The sequence below is a fragment of the Capricornis sumatraensis genome, chromosome 1 (genome assembly GCF_032405125.1).
Source record: "Capricornis sumatraensis isolate serow.1 chromosome 1, serow.2, whole genome shotgun sequence".
Classification (NCBI taxonomy): Eukaryota; Metazoa; Chordata; class Mammalia; order Artiodactyla; family Bovidae; genus Capricornis; species Capricornis sumatraensis.
The window spans coordinates 12,358,476-12,377,727 of NC_091069.1; the positions used below are offsets into that span (position 1 = coordinate 12,358,476).

The 19,252-nt window shown below is 54.0% G+C and overlaps 1 protein-coding gene across 1 annotated transcript in view; it reads left to right on the plus strand.

Annotated features, from left to right (window-relative positions):
* Window positions 1-18,077, plus strand: part of DENND1A (DENN domain containing 1A) — a 539,355-nt gene extending 521,278 nt beyond the window's left edge. Inside the window, exons 21-22 of the mRNA XM_068966275.1 lie at window positions 13,614-13,869; window positions 15,125-18,077. Coding sequence (XP_068822376.1) covers window positions 13,614-13,869; window positions 15,125-16,309 — 1,441 coding nt within the window. The 3' untranslated portion in view covers window positions 16,310-18,077. The remainder of the gene's footprint in view (window positions 1-13,613; window positions 13,870-15,124) is intronic.
* The last annotated feature ends 1,175 nt before the right edge of the window (window positions 18,078-19,252 follow it).

Sequence of the window (19,252 nt, forward strand, 5' to 3'; positions counted from 1 at the left end):
CTAGGCCCTCTTAGGCATCCCTTCCACAGAATGGGAACTCAGGCTCAGAAAGCGAATGACCCAGGGTTCCAGGTCATCCAGTTAGAACGTGGCAGGGCCAGGACCCAGTTTCTTCTCTCAGTTGTGCTGTGCTGCCCAGGGGGGTCCATTGTTCTCCTGGCTTTGCCCAAAGAGCTCCATGTCCTGAGGTGTCTTGTCCTGCACGCTGCCTTCCTCTCTACTTCCCTGGGGTTGGGAACCAGAGCTGTTCAGTCCTCTTCCAGCCCAGGAGGCAGTGTTCTCTGATGGCTAAGTGTTTCTATCTGGGGAAGGAAAGAGAAGTAAGAGAAGTAACATTTACTGAACATCCCTGAAGATCGTGAAGGGTGGGTAGTGGCTTTCCCATTGAACAGATGGGGAAACAGGCTCAGAGAGGCTTTCCACAACATGCCCAAGGTCTGGGGCCTGGAAAATGGAGAGATTGTCTCTCCAATGACAGGCCCAGTCCTTTCTTCTGCAGCATCCAGTCCTTTTAGTTAAGAACCTAATTATGACTATGAGGATGATGGCGGCAGCAGTAGGCACACTGAGGTCACAGCTCCCCACCCCGATAAAGGTAGGCTTTGGTTACTTCAGCGGGAGCGTGCATGGCTCCCAGGCCCCACCTTATCTTCCCTCCGGCTTGCTAGATAAGGGGCAATTTCCCATCCAACCTAAGGCTTAGAAAGAGTCGATAGCAAGCTGTAAAAGGCAGCACTGTGCTCAGTACTGCCCGCCCCTCAGGACCACACAGCAAGCGGAGGCCAGAGGAAAGAGATGACCTACTGGTCTCCAGGTGCTTCTCTTTCATTCGCAAAATTTCATTCCGCTGTGAGAGTTGGGAGGGAGACAGTTACGAGCAGTCTCCACCTTATTTTAAATCTTCACAATAACCTGGAAGGATAGGGCTGTGTTCTGAGTCCTAGCGGTGACAGAGCTTGTGCTCGTCGTCGATCTGAGGTGTGCCCAGTCCTGGCCAGCCGCAGAGACCGAGCTCTTTCAGTGCATACCTTGTCCGCTAAAGGTGACACACAGAGCACCCTCCAGTCACCTGAGTTTTGACTGGCTGTAGGCTGGATATTTGGAGTTCCAAATAAGTAACTGAGAATAGTCCATGTTCAGCCACCAGGGGCCTGTAAGCCATTGCTCTGGCATTTCTCTGGCCAGATCCATGTAAAAAACTGCTCTTTATCAGTAATTTTTTTTGTTTGTAAAAATAACCCAGTAGCCTTACAGGTGATCTGGAAGTTAAGGAAAAAAGACAAGTTCATTCTGAATCCCACTACTTCAGTTCAACCACTTATTAGCATTTCTGCAGATTCCCATTCAGTCTTTTTTCTAGATATATCTTGCAGAGCTGCCAGCCTCCTTGCAATATCCCATTGTACACTGGACTTCCAGGAAAGTCTGTCCTTAGCCACTCTTATAGGCCGATATCCCCATGTCCTTGTTAGCCCCGTGGTGACCATGGAATGGAAGATCCCACTGTGTGTATCCATGTGGTCTGCCTGACCACACCCGTTATATGGGATTTGTAAACTGTTCCAGTTTTTCACAAATGCGAAAAATGCCAAAGTGAATGTCCTTGTCCTCCAAGTTTTCTTATAAGAACAACTATCATTAACTGAATACTGCATGCTAAGCATTTTACATACATTGTTTCACTAAATCCTCATGGAAATCTGGGGGCAGGGGTAGGTATCATTAGCTCTGTTGTATAGAAGTAGTAGCTGCACTTGGTCACACAGCTAGGTAGTGGCAGAGCTGTCCGTAACACCAAAGACCAACACTTGACGAGTCTTTTTTTTTTTTTGATGTGGACCATTTTTAAAGTCTTTACTGAATTTGTTACTACTGCTTCTTATTTTGTTTTGATCTTTGGCCTCAAAGCATGTGCGATTCAAGGCACATGGAATCTTAGCTCCCCGACCAGGGATGGAACCCACACCCCCAAGTCTCAACCACTGGACTGCCAGGAAAGTCTGTCCTTAACCAGTCTTATAGACAGATTTCTGTTCTGTGTTGCTAAATAACTTTCTGAAAGAATCACACCACTTTACACTCCCATCAGAACCGTGGACTCCCCAGAATCTGGGTCCCAGAGACCCATCGGGATGTGCAGCTGGCCTTAGAAATCCTTCTGGATGAGGAGTACTTCTGCAGGTGCTGCTGGCTGGGCAGGCAGTGTGTGCACCAAACGGCCAGCCCCCACTGCTCAGGAATTGGAGAGTCTGTTCATCTGAATTGCACTGCATGACCCCAGTACCCAAAGCCCCCGAAGATTAAAGTAAGATCAGAAGAAGCTGCCAGAAGCATTTAGTGAGAGCTCTGCCCAAAGACCAGGTCTCAGAACACTTTGCAGCCGTATCTCTGCAAGCTGGTTGCACACATGCTCTGGCAGGAGATGACGTCTGTTTCACCCCCACTTCCCCTGCCCTCATGTGTTCTCCTTGGGCTCAGCACTGCCTCTGGCTAAGGATCACAACCAGAGCCCCTCTGCCCCCTGCCCAGACCCAGAGCTACCCGAGGGTGAGGGCCTGGTGTACAGGCCTGGCTTGGCATCCACAGACTTGGGCAGCATCCTGGCCCACCAGCTGCCAGTCCTAGACATTGCACAACTCTCTTTGCTGTCTTTTTTTTTTTTTGCAATACCTGTTAACATCCCAAAGAACACAGTCTGGGAAGCTGCCCATAGGAGCCGTGACTGCTGCAGCCTGCCTCCTCCCAAGCCCACCATACCCAGGACTTCCCCTGACGAAGGCATGACCTGCCGTGTTGTGTATCACCGCATGCCACATGCACACATTCACACACCCCCATGTCGGTAAGCAAGGCAGGGCTGTGTGACCATCAGCTTTGACTCTTCAACTTCAAGACCAGAGCCTGGCCCAGCTCTGCTCAGGGATATTTACTGAATGAGTGAACGGAGGAATCCCTGAGGGCAGCTTATAGCCCAGCGTCCTGGAGATGGGGGCGGGTATCAGTTAACAACCACAGATGTGTAAAGAGCACCTGCTATGAGCCAGGTGTGATTAGCAGGCTTAGCAGCACCTGCCTGGCCTGGCCCTCTAAGAGCCAGAAACTGCAATCAGCCCCGGGAGCAATCTCCAGGGTGCCAGCTGGGCCCTAGGACCCAGGGGGTGGGGGCAGCTTCCTGGGCACTATGGCCTGGCAAGCCGCCAGGAGACCAAGCAGGCGGGTACAGACTCAATTAGCAAGGCAAGAGGCTCCTGACCCGACTTGGCCCCTGCCCCCTCTCCACCGGTGAGTTTTAGGCCCCAGAGACAAAGCCAAGACAGAAGCCAGGCGTGAAGCCTGAGCCCAGACTGGAAAAGCAGGAGCTGCCGCAGGGCCCCGGCATACACAGCAGCCCAGGAAGACACAGGAACCCCTCATGTCGACCACTTCCATCTACCACTCGGAAGGAGGGACTCTCCCAGGAACGGTCACAGTAGGGGATTAGATGCAACTGAAAAGCCAAGCCTTTATGATGCCTTCAGACACGGCACCCCCTCCTCAAGATGTCACTGAGCTCAGGCTCCTCTGAAAGGCTCTGCCACACCAACAAGCACCCTCCCCAGCCCAGATTCCATGTCACCATTTCCCGAGCGCCTGTTCTGGGCCCAGTACTTGGACATGTGTCATCTTGGTTAGCCTCCCCTGCTCCCCCAAAGTCTTAGCAGTGAAGGCATTGTCAGCGCCCCCAGCCACGGGGGAACCGAGACTCTGACAGGTGGAATGACCTGCCCTGGCTCCAGCACACATACCCAGGCCCACTGGCTCCCACATCCACATCCGCTGCTTCCACACCAGACACCTTCCCACAACTGCTGCCGCAGTCCCTAGAAAAGACTTGCACTCTTGGCAGGGAGAGACTGTCCTCAGGATGAGGGATGGGTGTTTCTCAGCATCTACACAATTTATCTTCCAGGTAAGGAGAGCACCCCCAAGGTGTCCCCTTCCCCGTCTTCCCTCCAGCAGAGAGCATGAAGGGTGGGAGAGTGGAGCCAGGCCTCTCTGCCTGCATGAGTGTCCACCCAGCACCAGCGAAGGGCTCCTGAGTGTGCTGGGTGTGGATGTGGACATGGGAAGTTCACACTAGTGATCTTTGTGGGAGGAAGGCAGATAGACAGACACAGGTTGATAAATAAGTGGATGGATGAATGAAGGTTAGAAAGACAAAAAGGCATAACTAACCCAGGAGACGGAGATGAGGGCAGTGGAGCCAGTAAGTCCCCCGTGCCGCCTCCCCGGGCCACCACCGCCCCCTCCCCCTCGACCTCACACCTGGCCGTCAGTCCTCCACCACCTGGTCCCTGCCAGCCCCACCTGCCGCCCTCAAGCCCCCGTGCCCACTCCTCCACAGAGACACCTCCAGGCTACTGTATAGCCTCTGTTGGACTCACGATTAAAGCCCAGCCCCCATGTCACCTCCCATGTGGCACCTTGTCCAGGGGCCCCTGAGCCAGGCACAGGCACCACTGCGCTCTGGCAGGGCAAGTCCCCAACAGGATGGAAAGGCCCTGGCCTCACACTTACCCATCCACCCTCGACCGGTCCACGGGACAGGAAGACACCTTTTCACCACAGCAGCCAGTCTCCTTACTGTTCTTAAGTAGATATGCACCTACCGCTGAGAACAAAGACCGTGTGTCCAGCAGGTTCCCATAGCTGTCTTTAGTTCTTCCTGGTGAGCAGTCCTAGCCTTGCCCCAGGCACACGGAATAGCTCCAGTGGACGTTCCAGAGCTTCCCTTACGGGTCCTACGCCAAGCTCGTCTCTTCCATAGAAGAGACTTGCTTCAGAGCCCTTTTCTCTGTTTTTAACCCACACCTGTGCTAAGGTGCCCTCCAGAGTATCGGCCCTATGTAGCAGTGCTGGCAGGGAGGCATGGCAGCGTCTCCAGGTGGGGGAGCTCTCAGGTGACCCTGATGTGCTGAGACGTGCCCAGCTGGAGACCAGCAACCTTGACTGGGAAGACCTTTGAAGGCAGGACCTCCCTATTCGTGCTTGAACACCCAGGGGAGACTCTGAACAGGGTGGAGAGGCGCAAAATCTTTTTGTTGGCAGGTGAGCGTAGCCTCTGGGCAGGAGCTAAGCATGCACTGGGCACCGTGTGAAGCCCTTCACGAGTGTCCTCATTCAGCTCTTGTGATACGACTAACAAGAGGGCTACAGAATCTCCATTCTGCAGATAAGAAACTGAGGTTCAGGGAGGTACAATGACGGTCCCAAGGTCAGTCTGGCTGGCACTTTGGGGGAGGGTGGACAGACGGGCCTTGTCGTGGGGCCTGTCCCTGCCCAGCGGCCCAACAGGAGCCTTGTAATCAGTGGACGCCAGAGTGGCCAAGACCTTTAAAAGTAAAGATCCTTTGTGCTGGAAAGAAATGATCCTTTAAAACATGATCAGCTCCCCTCATTCGTTACCTCTGGAGACCAAGTCCTTGCTGATTTTTTCCCCTTCTTTATCTCAAGTACATTTAAATGTCAATTAAATTTGAAATATCTACATTTGTCAGCATTTCATTGTGGGCCAGCGTGACGTGCTGCTGATTTGTCCACGCAATGTGACACACGAAAAAAGCTCTCGAGATGCAGATCTTCCTCATTAAAAAATAAGCCTGTGCGATCCCGGCACGGCAGAGAGCCACAGAGCACGTCCCTGCTTCCTGACGCCGTGTCTCTGACATGGTATTTAAAAAGGAACAGCCGCGCCTGTCACCACTGTCACACGCGTGCGCTAGCCAGCGACACATTACACCAAACATTAGAGAGGGTTCGGGGAGTCATCTGCATGGGAACTCTGCACCGAGATGAGGTGGGCAGAAGCGGGAGCAGCCGTGGGAGACACTAGGGTCTCAATGTGATGGACAGTGGGCCTTTCTTTCTCGCCAAGACTCCAGCAGCCCTCACTGGGTAGCCAAGTTTGCCACGACCTGCCTTTTCACAGACAGCTCTTTGTGTGTAATAAAATCCAGGCAAGTGGTGGGTGGCAGACTGCAGGGTAGTAGCTGAATTGGGTTAATGAGGGAAGAGGTATGCTTTTTTTTTTTTTTTCATATTCTGCCTTAAGCTAATAAAAAATTTAAACCTGGACGTATTCGACGGTTCATCCTTTATCTCTGACAAATATCTGACTGTATGTTTCATGGGCAAACATGAGCAGCTGAATTTAAATAAGTTTATTTTGAAATCTCACCTTTTATCAAAAGTGGAAGGAGAAACACACAACCCCTTATTTCATTGTTTCAGATCCACAGAACTAAAGAGGATCACAAAATAGTTTAGATCCAAACTACTTAGTTGAGTAGTTTGGCAGATCCAAATTCCATGCTCTGCCCTTAGCTGCTGTGTGACACTGGGCAAGTGACTCTGCCTCTCTGAGCCTTGGCTGCTTTATCTGCAGAATAAGAATGATATGATGAGTAATTAATCAGAAACCATACGGACAGCATTTAGCCCAACACTTGTAAATACTGCTAGTGTCAGCATCATCCATGTGGCCCAAAGCCTGGACCTGAAGAAACTCTTCCCAAACCACATGGCAGAGTTCTTGTCTGGGTATTTCCATCACTCCTGAGAGACAGATAGTGTGTCCAGGAGACACCCTGGACCCATGTTGAAGCCCTGCCCAACCAGCCTGACGTTGTCAAAAGAGCCAGCTGGAGAGGAAAATATTGAGCTGAACAATGAGGCTCCCTCTCCCCCACCTCACCCCCAAGCACCTTCGTGCTCTTGCCCGTGGGAGGCACTGGATTCTGACCGTGATGGGAAGTGCAGCAGCTTGATCCAACAAAACCAAGGTCGAGTCCAGCACAAAGGCTCTTGGCTCTCATATGAGTCCAGATATTGCTGGCAGCTTTAGTGGCATGCAGCTAATGTGCCAAGCTGTGTTCTCTGCTTGCTTGTCAAAGCCAGAGGGGACTGTGCTTGGACAGGTTCTGGAAATGCATTCAAGATGGATTTGAGCGTCACCAGAGCCTCATTCAGTTTGACTCAAGCAGAGATACGAGGCCCACATGTGCAGTCTACCACCAGCCCAGAGGACAGGAAGGAGAGGACTCTGAACTGGAGTCCCTGCTCGTCACCTCCCGGTTGTGTGGCCTTATCACACCTTTCTTCTTCACCGTGACCCCCAGTGCTCGTCTAGCCCTGGGTCTGCTCAGTCGGCACTCGGGATGTGCTTTTTGATTGGGTGTGTGGGTGACTGGGCAGACAGGTGGATGAATAGACTTATGACAGTCTTGTCCTCTATGAAATCTGTGCAGTGACACCTTCCTGCTTGGGGGGTGGGGGGCAGGGTGGTAGAAATAACCTATGTAAAGAAACTGGCACAGTTCCTCCTTGTGGATGCTATTTTAAGCATTTTTCTGAGATTCCCACCTGCCCCAGTATATATAACACTTTCATCCACAAACGTGGTCCTATTCATTCTTAAATTAATATTCTTTTCCATATTTCCTATTATGGTTTATTGTAAGGTATTAAATATAGTTTCCTGTGCTGTACAGTAGGACCTTGATATTTATATATTTTATATATAGTAGTTTGTATCTGCTATTTCCAAACTCCTAATTTATCACCCACCTTCCCCTTTGGTAACCGTAAGTTTTGTCTATGAGTCTGTTTCTGTTTTGTAAATAAGTTCATTTAAATCATATTTTAGCTTCCACATAAAAATGATATCCTATGATATTCGTCTTTTTCTGTCTTATTTCCCTTAGTACAGTAATCTGTAGGTCCAATCCATGTTGCTGCAAATGGCATTATTTCATCCCTTCTTACGGCTGAGTAATATTCCATTGTGTATCCATATCCCACATCTTCTTTATCCATTCATTTATCGATGGGCATTTAGGTTGCTTCCATGTCTTGGCTGTTGTGAATAGTGCTGCTATGAATATTGGGTGGGTGTATCCCTTCAAATTAGAGTTTTCTCTGGATACATGCCCAGGAGTGGGATTGTAGGGTCACATGGCAACTCTATTTTTAGTTTTTTAAGGCACCTCCATACGATTCTCCATAGTGGCTACACCAATTTACATTCCCACTAACAGTGTATGGGGGGTTCCCTTTTCTCCACATCAGAGAGGGGACCTTCCTACACTGCATCCTCAAGCTGAGGAAAGGGTCGTGTGCCTGGTGGGGGTCCGGAAGGAGGGGTAAAATGGGCGTGTGCAAGGCCTTGTCTCCCCAGCATACTGGCTTCTGCTCAGTCCCTCAGCAGACTTCCTCTGCACTAACACTGTGCCAGGGGTGTGGGGATAGAGAGAATGCACGAGGCCACTGCCCTTGAGGACCTCGTCGCAAACAGAATTGCAAGAGGTTCAGCTCTACTGATGATCCTGGAGGAGGGCATGGCAACCCACTCCAATATTCCTGCCTGGAGACTCCCCATGGACAGAGGAGCCCGGCAGGCTACAGTCCGTGGGGTCACAAAGAGTCAGATACAACTGAGAAACTAAGCGCAGCACACTCAGCTGCACTGATGAAGCGCTAAACCACTCGGCCCGAGGAGAAGCCCAGCTCATGCAGGGAGAAAAATCCACTGGGAGCTCCAGAAGGCATCTAGGAGAGCAGGCCAGGGCAGTCAGTGCAGCAGGCAAAGGCAAAGGCAAAGCCAGGTGGCGGGGGCAGCAGGAAGGCAGCACAGAGATGGGCGGGCTAGGCACGGAGCAGCGTCCGCCCTGCTCAGAGCTCGGGCTTGGTGGCAGCCCAGCACCTGCCCAGCACCTTCCACGAGCTCTCTGAGTGCAGCCTAAGGCAGAGTGCCTGCCCCCCTGCACCCCCCCAACTCGGGACAACAGTCCAGTGCTGGCGAGTAAGAAGGGGTCCTCCTAACCTTTAGACAGTAAGTCATTCCAGACACATCTGAACATCAGTACTGCTGATGCTTTAGACACTGCATGACCAGCTGAGGTGAAATCACCGTAAAGAGAGTTGGCAAGGTCGGGACTGTGATTCAGAGCAAGATTCCAGGGGCCATGTGGAAAGTGGCCCTTCTGCTGAGCCCTGTTTTATGTCCCAGTCTGGCCCCTGTGCTGGCCAGGGCACATTCCTGCCAGTCAGATCTTCCTGCCCTCTCTCCTGAGCAGAGACAAGTGCACGTTCTAGGCCATGCTGCTGCCAGTCCCGGCGGGCTGACGTGCATCCTGTCCCTGACACCTGGGAAGGTGGCCTGGGAGAGGGGAGGAGAGTGGTGACCCCCCTGTACAGCCCTGGGAAGGTGAATCCCCCTCTCTGAGCCTCAACCTCCCCTTCAGTACAAGGACGAAACTCTCTGCCTGGCTACCTTCCAGGGACAGTGCAAGGCAATGAAGGGTCAAGTGTGATCGTGCTGGGCCCTCAGCCCTGGGCGCCAGCGTTGATTCTATATTTGAAAGAACAAGATATCCTTGGGTAACAACTATCTTAGCACCGGGGATGGTGGGTCATAGCAGCAGCCGGTCACAGTCCACTCGCCCAGTCCCCCCAGGGGCAGCTGCTGTCTCTCACTTAACCCTCCAGCCCTGGTGCCCATGCACTTTTTTGGACACGTTTCCTCTTCCTGAAATGAAGTCAGAAGGGAATTGCATCATATAAGGCAAAGAAAGGAGACTGCTCTGGCTGGGGTTTGGGGAGAGAGGAGATAGGCCCGATCAGGCACCCCTGTGTCTCCTGTGTTTGCTCCCCAAACTTCACCAGCACCCAGGAGACTCTCGGTGTCCAGCCCTCTGCACCCGGCAGAGGCGTGGGCTGCCGGCTCCCCAGTGGTATGTTGGGGCAGCAGCCGTGGGGCCGGGATTTGAACCGAGAGCTGTGGGGTCCAGCCTCTCTCTCCTGAGCACACGCCTCTCACGCACCCTGGTCAGTGTATAATTCATAGGAGCCGGCGTGGAGCTTCTCTGGGCTGTGTCTGTGTTTGTGTTTATAGAGGTAGAGCTCACAGGTGGCTGACAAGGGAGATGTATTTTTTATAACAATGAAAATTTCATTTCCACATCACAGATGAAAAGGACTCTCTGAAGAGGCATCTGAGGGAGACTCCAGAGAGCGGCCGCTAATCAGAAAAGGGCCTTCTCGCGAGTGCTCTTCCTCGTGGCTCACTTTCTTCTTTAACTTTTCCACTTTTTATTTTTTCCTGATAATTGAAATAGATATGCACATTGGAGAAAATGTAGAAGACACGAAAATAAAAAATGGGAGAAGGGAAAAAAAATCACCCATAATCCACTAGCTTTTGTTGACATTTAGACACCTGCTTTTCCAGTCTTTTTTCTATGCATTTTTCCATAAGCAAATGAGACAGAAGGTTTTTATAAGCATAGTTTAATGAGAGGATAATATTCAGCCAACTGTACCATAATTCACTTCACCAGATTCCTACTGCAGAAATTTAGATTGTTTCGTATTTTATAAACATAGCAGTGATGGACATCTTTGTGCATAATCTGTTGCTACAATTTGGGGTATCTAAATGAAAGCGAAATCATGAGGTCATAGATGCATTTAAGGCTCTTGACACAGGTGGCAAACCCACAGTTTCTTTTCTGTTAGGGACCAGCTGCCTCACTGTGGGGGTCCGTTGGGCCTCCTCTGGACAGCGTCCTCCCTGGCCGGCAGAGGGAGGCCAGGGTCAGGCACCAAGCTGCAGGCCTCCTTCCCTCCCCACCACGCCGAGTCCTGAGGTGCCTCCTAACGGTCTTCTCTCTTGTCTCCCTCTGCCCCAGCCTCGTAAGGCCCTTGCGACACTATGCTGTCTTCCTCTCCGAAGACTCCTCTGACGATGAGTGCCAGCGGGAAGAGGGCCCGAGCTCTGGCTTCACCGAAAGCTTTTTCTTCTCCACTCCCTTTGAATGGTCTCTCCTTCCTTCTTCCGTTTTCCTGAGCTCGGCTTGGTGACTCTCTGGGATCACTTGGAGGGGCGGGGGTGGCCAGCTTGTGCTTGTGTGTGGGGAGGGTGCCTGGGGCTGCTGCCTTCTGGTGCCCGCTTGCAGGGCAGCGCCCCCCCACCATGTGCCTCCTCCCAGGGCATTCATTCTGCCAGCCCCACAGGGCCTGTGGCGACGGGGTGAGGTGACAAGGGTGACTGGGCTGTAAAGGTGTGAGACGGGAACATCGGTCTCCTTCCTCACAGGGAAAACATGCTGGACTGTTACTGGGGTTGCCAACTGCAGCGTCAGCTACGGTTAGGCTGGTTGTTGCTGCCCAGTCTTCCTTTATCTCAGCACACCTTGGGAAGCCATGGAGATGGAGCGTCAGATTTTAAGTTTAAAAAAAAAAAGTTACTGGTATGGGATATATATATTAATGATGGCATGGCCAAAGATCTTACTGATTTGTCTGACTTCAAGATAACTTTTCTCATTATTATTTATAACCTAAGCCTCCTTCTAATTACAAATTGCAGCAAACAAAGAGAAAAAGAAGGTTCACCACAACCCAGCCACCCCGGGAACTGGGCTTTGGTGGTTGCCCATTTTTTTCCGCCACTTCTTGCCTCTCCACCCACAGGCTTTTCCCACCTGGGACTGAGCACAGGGCCAGCTCTGGTCTGTGTTTATCTGTTTGCATGGGGTTTCTAATGGGAGCCTTCAGGGGAAGGGAACTTCCCTTTGCTGAACACCCACAGCAGACCTAGGGGAGTGAGCCTTGCCGGCCTGATTACATAAGAGGGACTCTCCCCTTGTCAGCCCCCTTCACTATCTCCCTGCACCCACTCTCTCCTCCAAGGCTGGGCCTGTGGGTTCCTTGGGGTACCCGACAAGCCCAACAGCTCTCTTCCTGCCACTGCCCCCACAGGCAAGGAGGGTTCTGGCCCTTTCTGCCACCAGCTCACCTGTGACCGCAGGCAAGTCAGTCCCCTCCTGAGGTCCTCATTTAGAGAGCAGTGCCCTAAGCCAGTGTTGCCCAAGTTTTGCCTGCTGCCTGGTCTGTACAGTGAATCTCCTTCATTAAAACTAGGAGAAAAGCCTTGTCCTACGCAATAGTATCTATAATATCATAGACTTAATGTATCAGTTCTTATTTCTATCATTAATTAAAATAAAGATTGCATCATTGGAATAAGAAATGTCCAGCCATGTATCAACTTACAATTGCCTTGCTGGTAAAGAGATCCCACACAGATAACAGCCAAGGACCCCCACCATGGGGTCTGGCTGGCCACGTTCTTTTTAAATTAATTGATGCGTTAATTATTTAAAATAATGCTCACTCCCTGAACCATGATCTATGAAAAGCATAGGCTTTTGTGTGTGTTTAAAGGGAAACAGCCATCTTAAAATGAATTCCTTTTAAAGAAACTCTGTTTCCTTAACTACAAAGCATACTGACTTTTCTTTGTCTCCTTCACTGTGTTCAAACTTGGTTAAAGGAGCTTGGTCAGATGGCTTAGTTAGAACAAGCGAGGGACTTTAGAAGTTTCTCATGCTTGGCTTCCATTTCTGCCTCTTGCCAGGTGCTGTGTGACACAGGTTCTGTTGCTTGGCCTCTCTAAGCTTCAGTTTTCTCATCTGTAAAGTGGAGGGTGTGAGTCCTACTTCACGGGCTGCTTGTATGGCTTCAGGGAGATAGTACAGTCTGATGTAGTCCTTGCACAGAGTCAAGACAGTTGAGCCCCTTTTCCTCTACTGACTGTCCCCCTGCCCAGGTTCATGCAAGTGGGCCTTCAGACCACCAGGTGGCGACCTTCCCCACTTTACCAGAGCCATGGGCAGTTTCGGCCTGACCCGGGGGCAGAGCCTTGCGATTGGAGGTAGGATGCTACTCTGGCCCAGTTTCACAAGAGGTCTGGGCAGCATTCTCCACATACCCTGGGGCTCAGGCTTGTGAGAGAGGATAGCAAGAGGCACCCACCGTCCCCAGCACCTGGGTTGGCTATAAGATTTTGGTGCGTGAGTGGACAGGCTGCTGTTAACAGCTCAGCATGCCTGCTGTACAGCTGGCACGTTTGCTCGTGTCATCTCCACCACCAGTTGCAAGGACGTGCACTCTGGAACTGGGGAGCAGCTGAGGCTCAGAGAGGTTAAGTGACTTGCCCAAGGTCCCCCAGCAAGAGATGGCACCAGGGCTGGAACCGAGATCAGCACAGGCTGAGGCCCAGGTAGTTAGCTGCTGAGGATCCTGGGGTACGCTGTGCAGCCCCCTGGGGGAGAGTTCCCCAGCTCAGTTCCGCACAGGCTGGGCCCAGGACCCAACTGCCGCAGGGGTGAGGGTACGGACAATGGGCTCAGAAGTGAGTCCTCCTGCCGGTTCCCTCTCCAGCCGTGCCCCATTCCTCATGTCTTGTGTGAATGGTGTGGGAGCCCGCTGGCCAGTTCTATGGTAGGTCTTGTGGTCTGGAGGAAACTAAGTGGGCTCCCCGGTGCAAGCTAGAGCCAAAGCAACTTGCCCAAGGCCCCTCAGTGAGTGGAACCCGAGATCAGCCCAGGTCTGTCTGTCTGTCTGAGGGGCACCGTTCAGACGCCTGCACTCGTGGGGACCCAGGACACTCTCCTCTCCCAAGGCTCCCAGCTGTGCTCCTTGAGGCCTGGAAGCTCTCCGGGGTGGGGGCTGCTTGCTCCTCCCGGGACGGCTCTGGGTGGGAGAATCCAGCCTGCTCTGCCTCCCCCCAGGCCGCAGCCATATCGGACACTCAAGGAGTCAGACAGTGCAGGGGACGAGGCCGAAAGCCCGGAGCAGCGAGCGCGGGAGCCCGTGGGCCCCACCCCAGCTCCACACGACCGGGCCGCCAGCATCGACCTCCTGGAGGACGTCTTCAGCAATCTCGATATGGAAGTCCCGCTGCAGCCACTGGGCCAGGCCAAAAGCTTGGAAGACCTTCGGACCCCCAAAGACCTGAGGGAGCAGCCAGGGACCTTTGACTATCAGGTATGGTGGGGGTGGGGTGGGTGCGGGCTGGGGGCACTTTCTGCACATGAGGCAGGTTTTCCCAAATGACAGTGAGACACCAAGGGAAAAAGAGCCACTTTTCCAAGGCCCTCAGCCAGTGCTCAGAGTCACTCTGACTACAACTCTGCCAGGCGGGCCAGTGGCCAGAGCCCCGCACATGGTGATCGCTGGAGAACAGCTACAGCCTGATGAAAATCTGTCCCCCGCTTCTGTGTATGCAGCAGAGGTGGGCAGCGCCATGGCCCCTGATGGAACTGGATTATCCCCACCCCACCAAGGCTCCTTGAAGAGCCTGTGGATCAGAGCTCTGGGGCTCTGGATATTCACTGGTGACCCCTGATCTTCCTTGAGACTTTCATTCTGTCACCACCTGTGCCTGTCTCCTCACTTGTGCCAGGGGGCTGCTAACTCTGCAGTCCCTGGGTCACAGTGTGGAATCCACAAAGCTCCCCATATGCAGGTGGCGCTAGTGGTAAAGGACATACCTGCCAGCGCAGGAGATGTTAAGAGACGGGGGTTCGATCCCTGGGTCAGGAAGATCCTCTGGAGTAGGGCATGGCAACCCACTCCAGTATTCTTACCTGGAGAATCCCCATGGACAGAGGAGCCTGGGGGCTACAGTCCATGGGGTTTCAAAGAGTTGGACATGACTGAAGCAACTTAGCACGCATATCCAGTGATTCACACAAGCCCATCTGTAAGGAATTGCTATTTCCAGGCTGCAAATGAGGGAGCTCAGCCAAGAGAAGGGACATGACACCCAAGTCATGGCCCAGTAGGTGGCAGAGCTGGCCAGAGCCCCGTCCTATTTCATTCCCAGCCAGTGTGCCTTCACCCCGCCCCTGTGCCTCACTTGCCCTCTTGGTCTCAGGGGTGGCTGAAAGTGCCCGCACGCTCTGAAAAGTAAAATGGTTCAGGCCAGTAGAGGATCAGTGGATGGAGTCCTTTTCCTAAAACTAATTAGCAGCACTGGCTTGAAAAGTCAGGGTTTTCTCTGGAGACCCTTTGTGCCACTCTAGTGAGAGAAGCCTGGCCTGGAGGTCCAGACAGACCTGGGCTTGCTTTCTAATGCCGACCTGGGCCGAGCCCCCAACTTCCCTGAGCCCCAGAGGCCTAGCTGGCCACACTCCCAGGACCACAGCCCCAGTGTCCCTCTGGCGCACAGGAGGGGGTGGGGAGAGCCAGTTTGTCCCCGGTCAGCTACAATCATTGCCTCCCTCATTCCCTCTGGCAGAGGTTGGACCTGGGCAGAAGTGACAGGAGCCGTGGGACACCAGGGGCCTTGAAGCTCGCCCACCCGCACAGCAGGCTCTGGAGCCTAGGCCAGGATGACATGGCCATCCCCAGCAAGCTTCCCACCGCCTGCCCCGAGAAGCCCTTAGCCCTGCTTGGGAACTCCCTGGCCTCACCCTGCAGGCCCCAGGACCAGAACGGCCTCCTGAACCCCAGCGACAAGGAGGAGGTGCCCACACCCACCCTGGGCAGCATCACTATCCCCCGGCCCCAAGGCAGGAAGACCCCGGAGCTGGGCATCGTGCCCCCACCTCCCACTGCCCGCCCAGCCAAGCTCCAGGCCCCCAGCATCGCCCTTAGCAACTTCTTGGAGCAGCTGCCGGCTGAGCGGGAAAGGCGGGCTGCCCTCAGCTCAACCCCATTCCCTGGGTTCCTCTCCAGTACTGCACCCCAAGACCCCACCGAACTGCTCCAGCCACTGAGCCTGGCCCCAGGGGCCTCTGGCAGCAGCAGTGATGCCCTGCTGGCCCTGCTGGACCCACTTAACACAACCTGGTCGGGCAGTTCCCTTCCACCAGGCCCTACAGCCCCAAATGTAGCCACCCCATTTACCCCCCAATTTAGCTTTCCCCCCATGGGGACCCCCACCCCATTTCCACAGCCGTCACTCAACCCCTTTGTCCCACCTGTGCCTGCGACACTGCCCACCATGCCCCTGGTCTCTGCACCAGCTGGGCCTTTTGGGGCCCCTCCTTCCCTGGGGCCAGCCTTTGCCCCCAGCCTCCTGTTGTCCAATTCTGGCTTCTGTGCCCCCCATCGATCTCAGCCCAACCTGTCTGCCCTCTCCATGCCCAACCTCTTTGGCCAAGTACCCATGGGTACCCACTCCCTGCAGCCTTTGGGTCCCCCAGCGGTCGCCCCCTCGAGGATCCGAACATTGCCCCTGGCCCGCTCAAGTGCCAGGGCCGCCGAGGCCAAGCAAGGGCTGGCCCTGAGGCCTGGAGAACCCCCACTCCTCCCCGCCAGGCCCCCCCAGGGCCTGGAGCCAGCACTGCAGCCCTCTGCTCCACGAGAGGCCAGAGACCCCTTTGAGGATTTGTTACGGAAAACCAAGCAAGACGTGAGCTCAGCCCCGGCTCCCGGCTCCGTGGAGCAGCTCAGGAAGCAGTGGGAGACCTTCGAGTGAGCAGCGCTGAGGGTGGGGCGCGCCGAGGCCGGCTGGCCCTGCTTCCCCTGCTGCTGTTTCTGCCCAGGTTCTACTGGTGGGAAGGGATGGGAACCCTCTCTGCCACCCCTCCTCCTCTCCACACTGCCCATCTCTGGAGAATGGCGCCAGTTCCAGCCTGAGAATCGACCCAGCTCCTGGGTGCCTGCCCCGCCACCACCCTTCCCCTGCCCCCCCAGTTGGGTTTTGCACTAAAGAGGTCAGCTGGGCCAGCGAATGCCCCAGGCCACATCCTACCCACCTTCCCTCTGGAAACTGCCCACCAGGAGCCCCGTGCATCCTCAAGATGTCTCCTCCTGAGCCCCGTTCTCTTGCCCCAGCTGCAACCCAGCCCTGCACACTCCACCTCGATGGGCACGAGCGTTGGCAGTACACCAGCTCGTCTGCACGAGAGGCACATGGTTTGGAGTTTGAAGTAAGGAACCCCCACCCCCACCCCTCCCCAGCTGGAGGATCTACCTGGCGGGGCATTTCCAAACCCTTTAGCAATATGCACACTCTTTCTTTACTGAGTCTTCAGCCCAACCCCTACACCTCCGTTTTTCTGACTTGGTTGGGATCTGGGGGCTGAGGGATCCACGAGATCCCTCGTGGTAACCAAACCAAGCCCCAGCCAGCCCTGCATGAGGGCTGGGAGCACCAGCAACTTTGATTATAGAAGACAAGACAGCAACAGGTAAACCTGAGAGCATCAGGACGGGCCCGGCCGCCGTCCACACTCTCCCTCAGGTCCCCAGAGGTTCTCCTGGTCTCCAGTTACGATCACATGAGGCTCAGGCTCTGGTCGAGTGGGTCTCAGGGGGCAGAGCTGAAAAGCAGGTACCCAGACCCCCACTGGAAGGCCAGGCTTAACACCACAGAGATGCAAGGGTCCCAGTGCCTGTGTCCTTGGGGCAGGAGGGGGCAGGGCACTAAGCCCCTCTCCAGGCCCCTGGTGAGTGGGCAGGCTTGGCTTCTTGCAGCCTGGAGGCAGGAGGGCTTGGGGTCACCCCCTCCCTGCCCACCTTGTGATTCCTGCCAGCATAGAAATTCCTGAGGCCAACATCACCAAAGCTAAATTGAAATGTTTTGTTATTATTTCTTTTATCTTTCTTTTCCTTTTTACTTTTATTGATTTGATGGAATCTTGAAATTGACTAGTTTCAATAAACCAAGTTAAAATATGGCCCAACCATTTAAGAAAACAACCATCTGAGACATCCAGGAAATTGTGAACATTTTGACCTGATTTCTCATTTCCTATTTGTGAATGGTCAGACATACAGTCTCAGGGCTGTCTGTGGGGGCAAGGGGGTTTCTAGAGGCCCCAAAAACCCCAGGGAGCCTTGTCATCATCTGAGGGACTGGGAGACCACCCCCACCTGTGAGTGAGCGAGGCCCAGCCCTGAGGTTTGCTCCGACAGCGTGGGGTGTGAAGGGCTGCTGGCCCCGCACGAGCGCGTTCAGCAGTCCCAGCCCCTGGGGCAAGTCCTCTCTTTCAGTCTCGGCAATGTCCTCTGGCCGCCGGAAGCAGGGCGCTGTGTCACACCTGGGCCACACGGGTGCCTCTAGGACACTCAGATGTTTCAGTGGAGATTGCAGATCCATCCTGGGCAGACCCCCGAGCCCCGTCAGGACAGGGTAGCGCACTCGGCGGGCAGTCTTAAGGCAAGAGGTGCTCGGTGGCCTCAGGGAAGCCGAGCCCACCCCATGGTCTCCCTGGCTGGGGCCGGTGGCAAGAGCACCATGTTCACAAGAGCACTGCTGTCTCTTCCCTTGCTGGATTGAATCTCCAAATCCAAGGATGAATTTTGTGTGTGCGTTCAATAAAATCTTCTTGGAGAGAAGCTGGTATCCCTGTGTCCTAAGAAAGCTCTGCAGGGAGGGGACTCCACCTCGGGGAACCTTCGGTATCTGCGTTTGTAGAGGTAGAGGCGGGGTCCATGGAGCAGTCAGGAAGGCTTTGACCCTGGCCCACCCCCAGGTCAAAGCCTTTTCCCATTCAGGCCTCTGAAGGGTAGGTTGGTCATGGTTGGGCACAGGGCTGCCGGGCCCCACACAGCAGGGCTCCAGGTCACCAGTGATGTCAAAGGCACCTTGGCTCCAGGAAAAGTCAAGCTCAAGGGGATACCTGGAACCACCTCTTAATAGCAAGGGCAGAGCCTGGGAAACTGCACCTCTCTTGGCTGGGTTGGAGAGGATACTGGACCAAGCACCCAGAGTGGATGTTAAGGGTGTCCCCACCCTTAACTGTCCCCACCCCCCACCCCCACCTGCCCATCATTCTGTCTGTGTCTCCCTCCCTGGTCTGTGCTTGAAAATTACAAATTCTCAGAACTCTCAGGAACAAGAGGAGGACAAAAAAGAACCACTCAGCTTTTATACACTGGGGTTCCACCCAGAATGTCTTGTCTTAGGAATCTGCAAAAACACAGGTTTGCCAAATCTCTGACTTGATTAACTAATCAAGGCAGCAGCTTGGCTAAGGTCGTGGTAACAGATGTTTTCTCCCTGCCTTTCCCAGGAGCCACAAGGAAAGCTGGTCCCACCTCCTCCAGGCTAAGGACCAAGCAAGCCCCTGGAGCCTAGTGCCCAGCCTCAGCCCTCCCACCCCATCCCGTGGCCCCATCACCGCATGGCTCCACCTCCCACTGATTCCTGTGCCTCTGGAAGTTGGATGAGACCCCTGGGGGGGCTGGGTAAGGTCAACCTCCAATCGAGAAGTGGAAAGGGGTCTCCTGGTCTTGGCACAGGGGGCGCTGGCCTGGGAAACAGGAAGGACCAAAGGGAACATCTCCAGGTCAGGGACAAAGGGACTCTGAAGCTCAGAGGCCAGGCCCTCGGACAGGTGCCTGTCAGAGATCCCACTGTGGTGGCATCACCAGGGAAGGGGCCGGAAGCAAAGCAGCCAGCTCTTCCCGCATC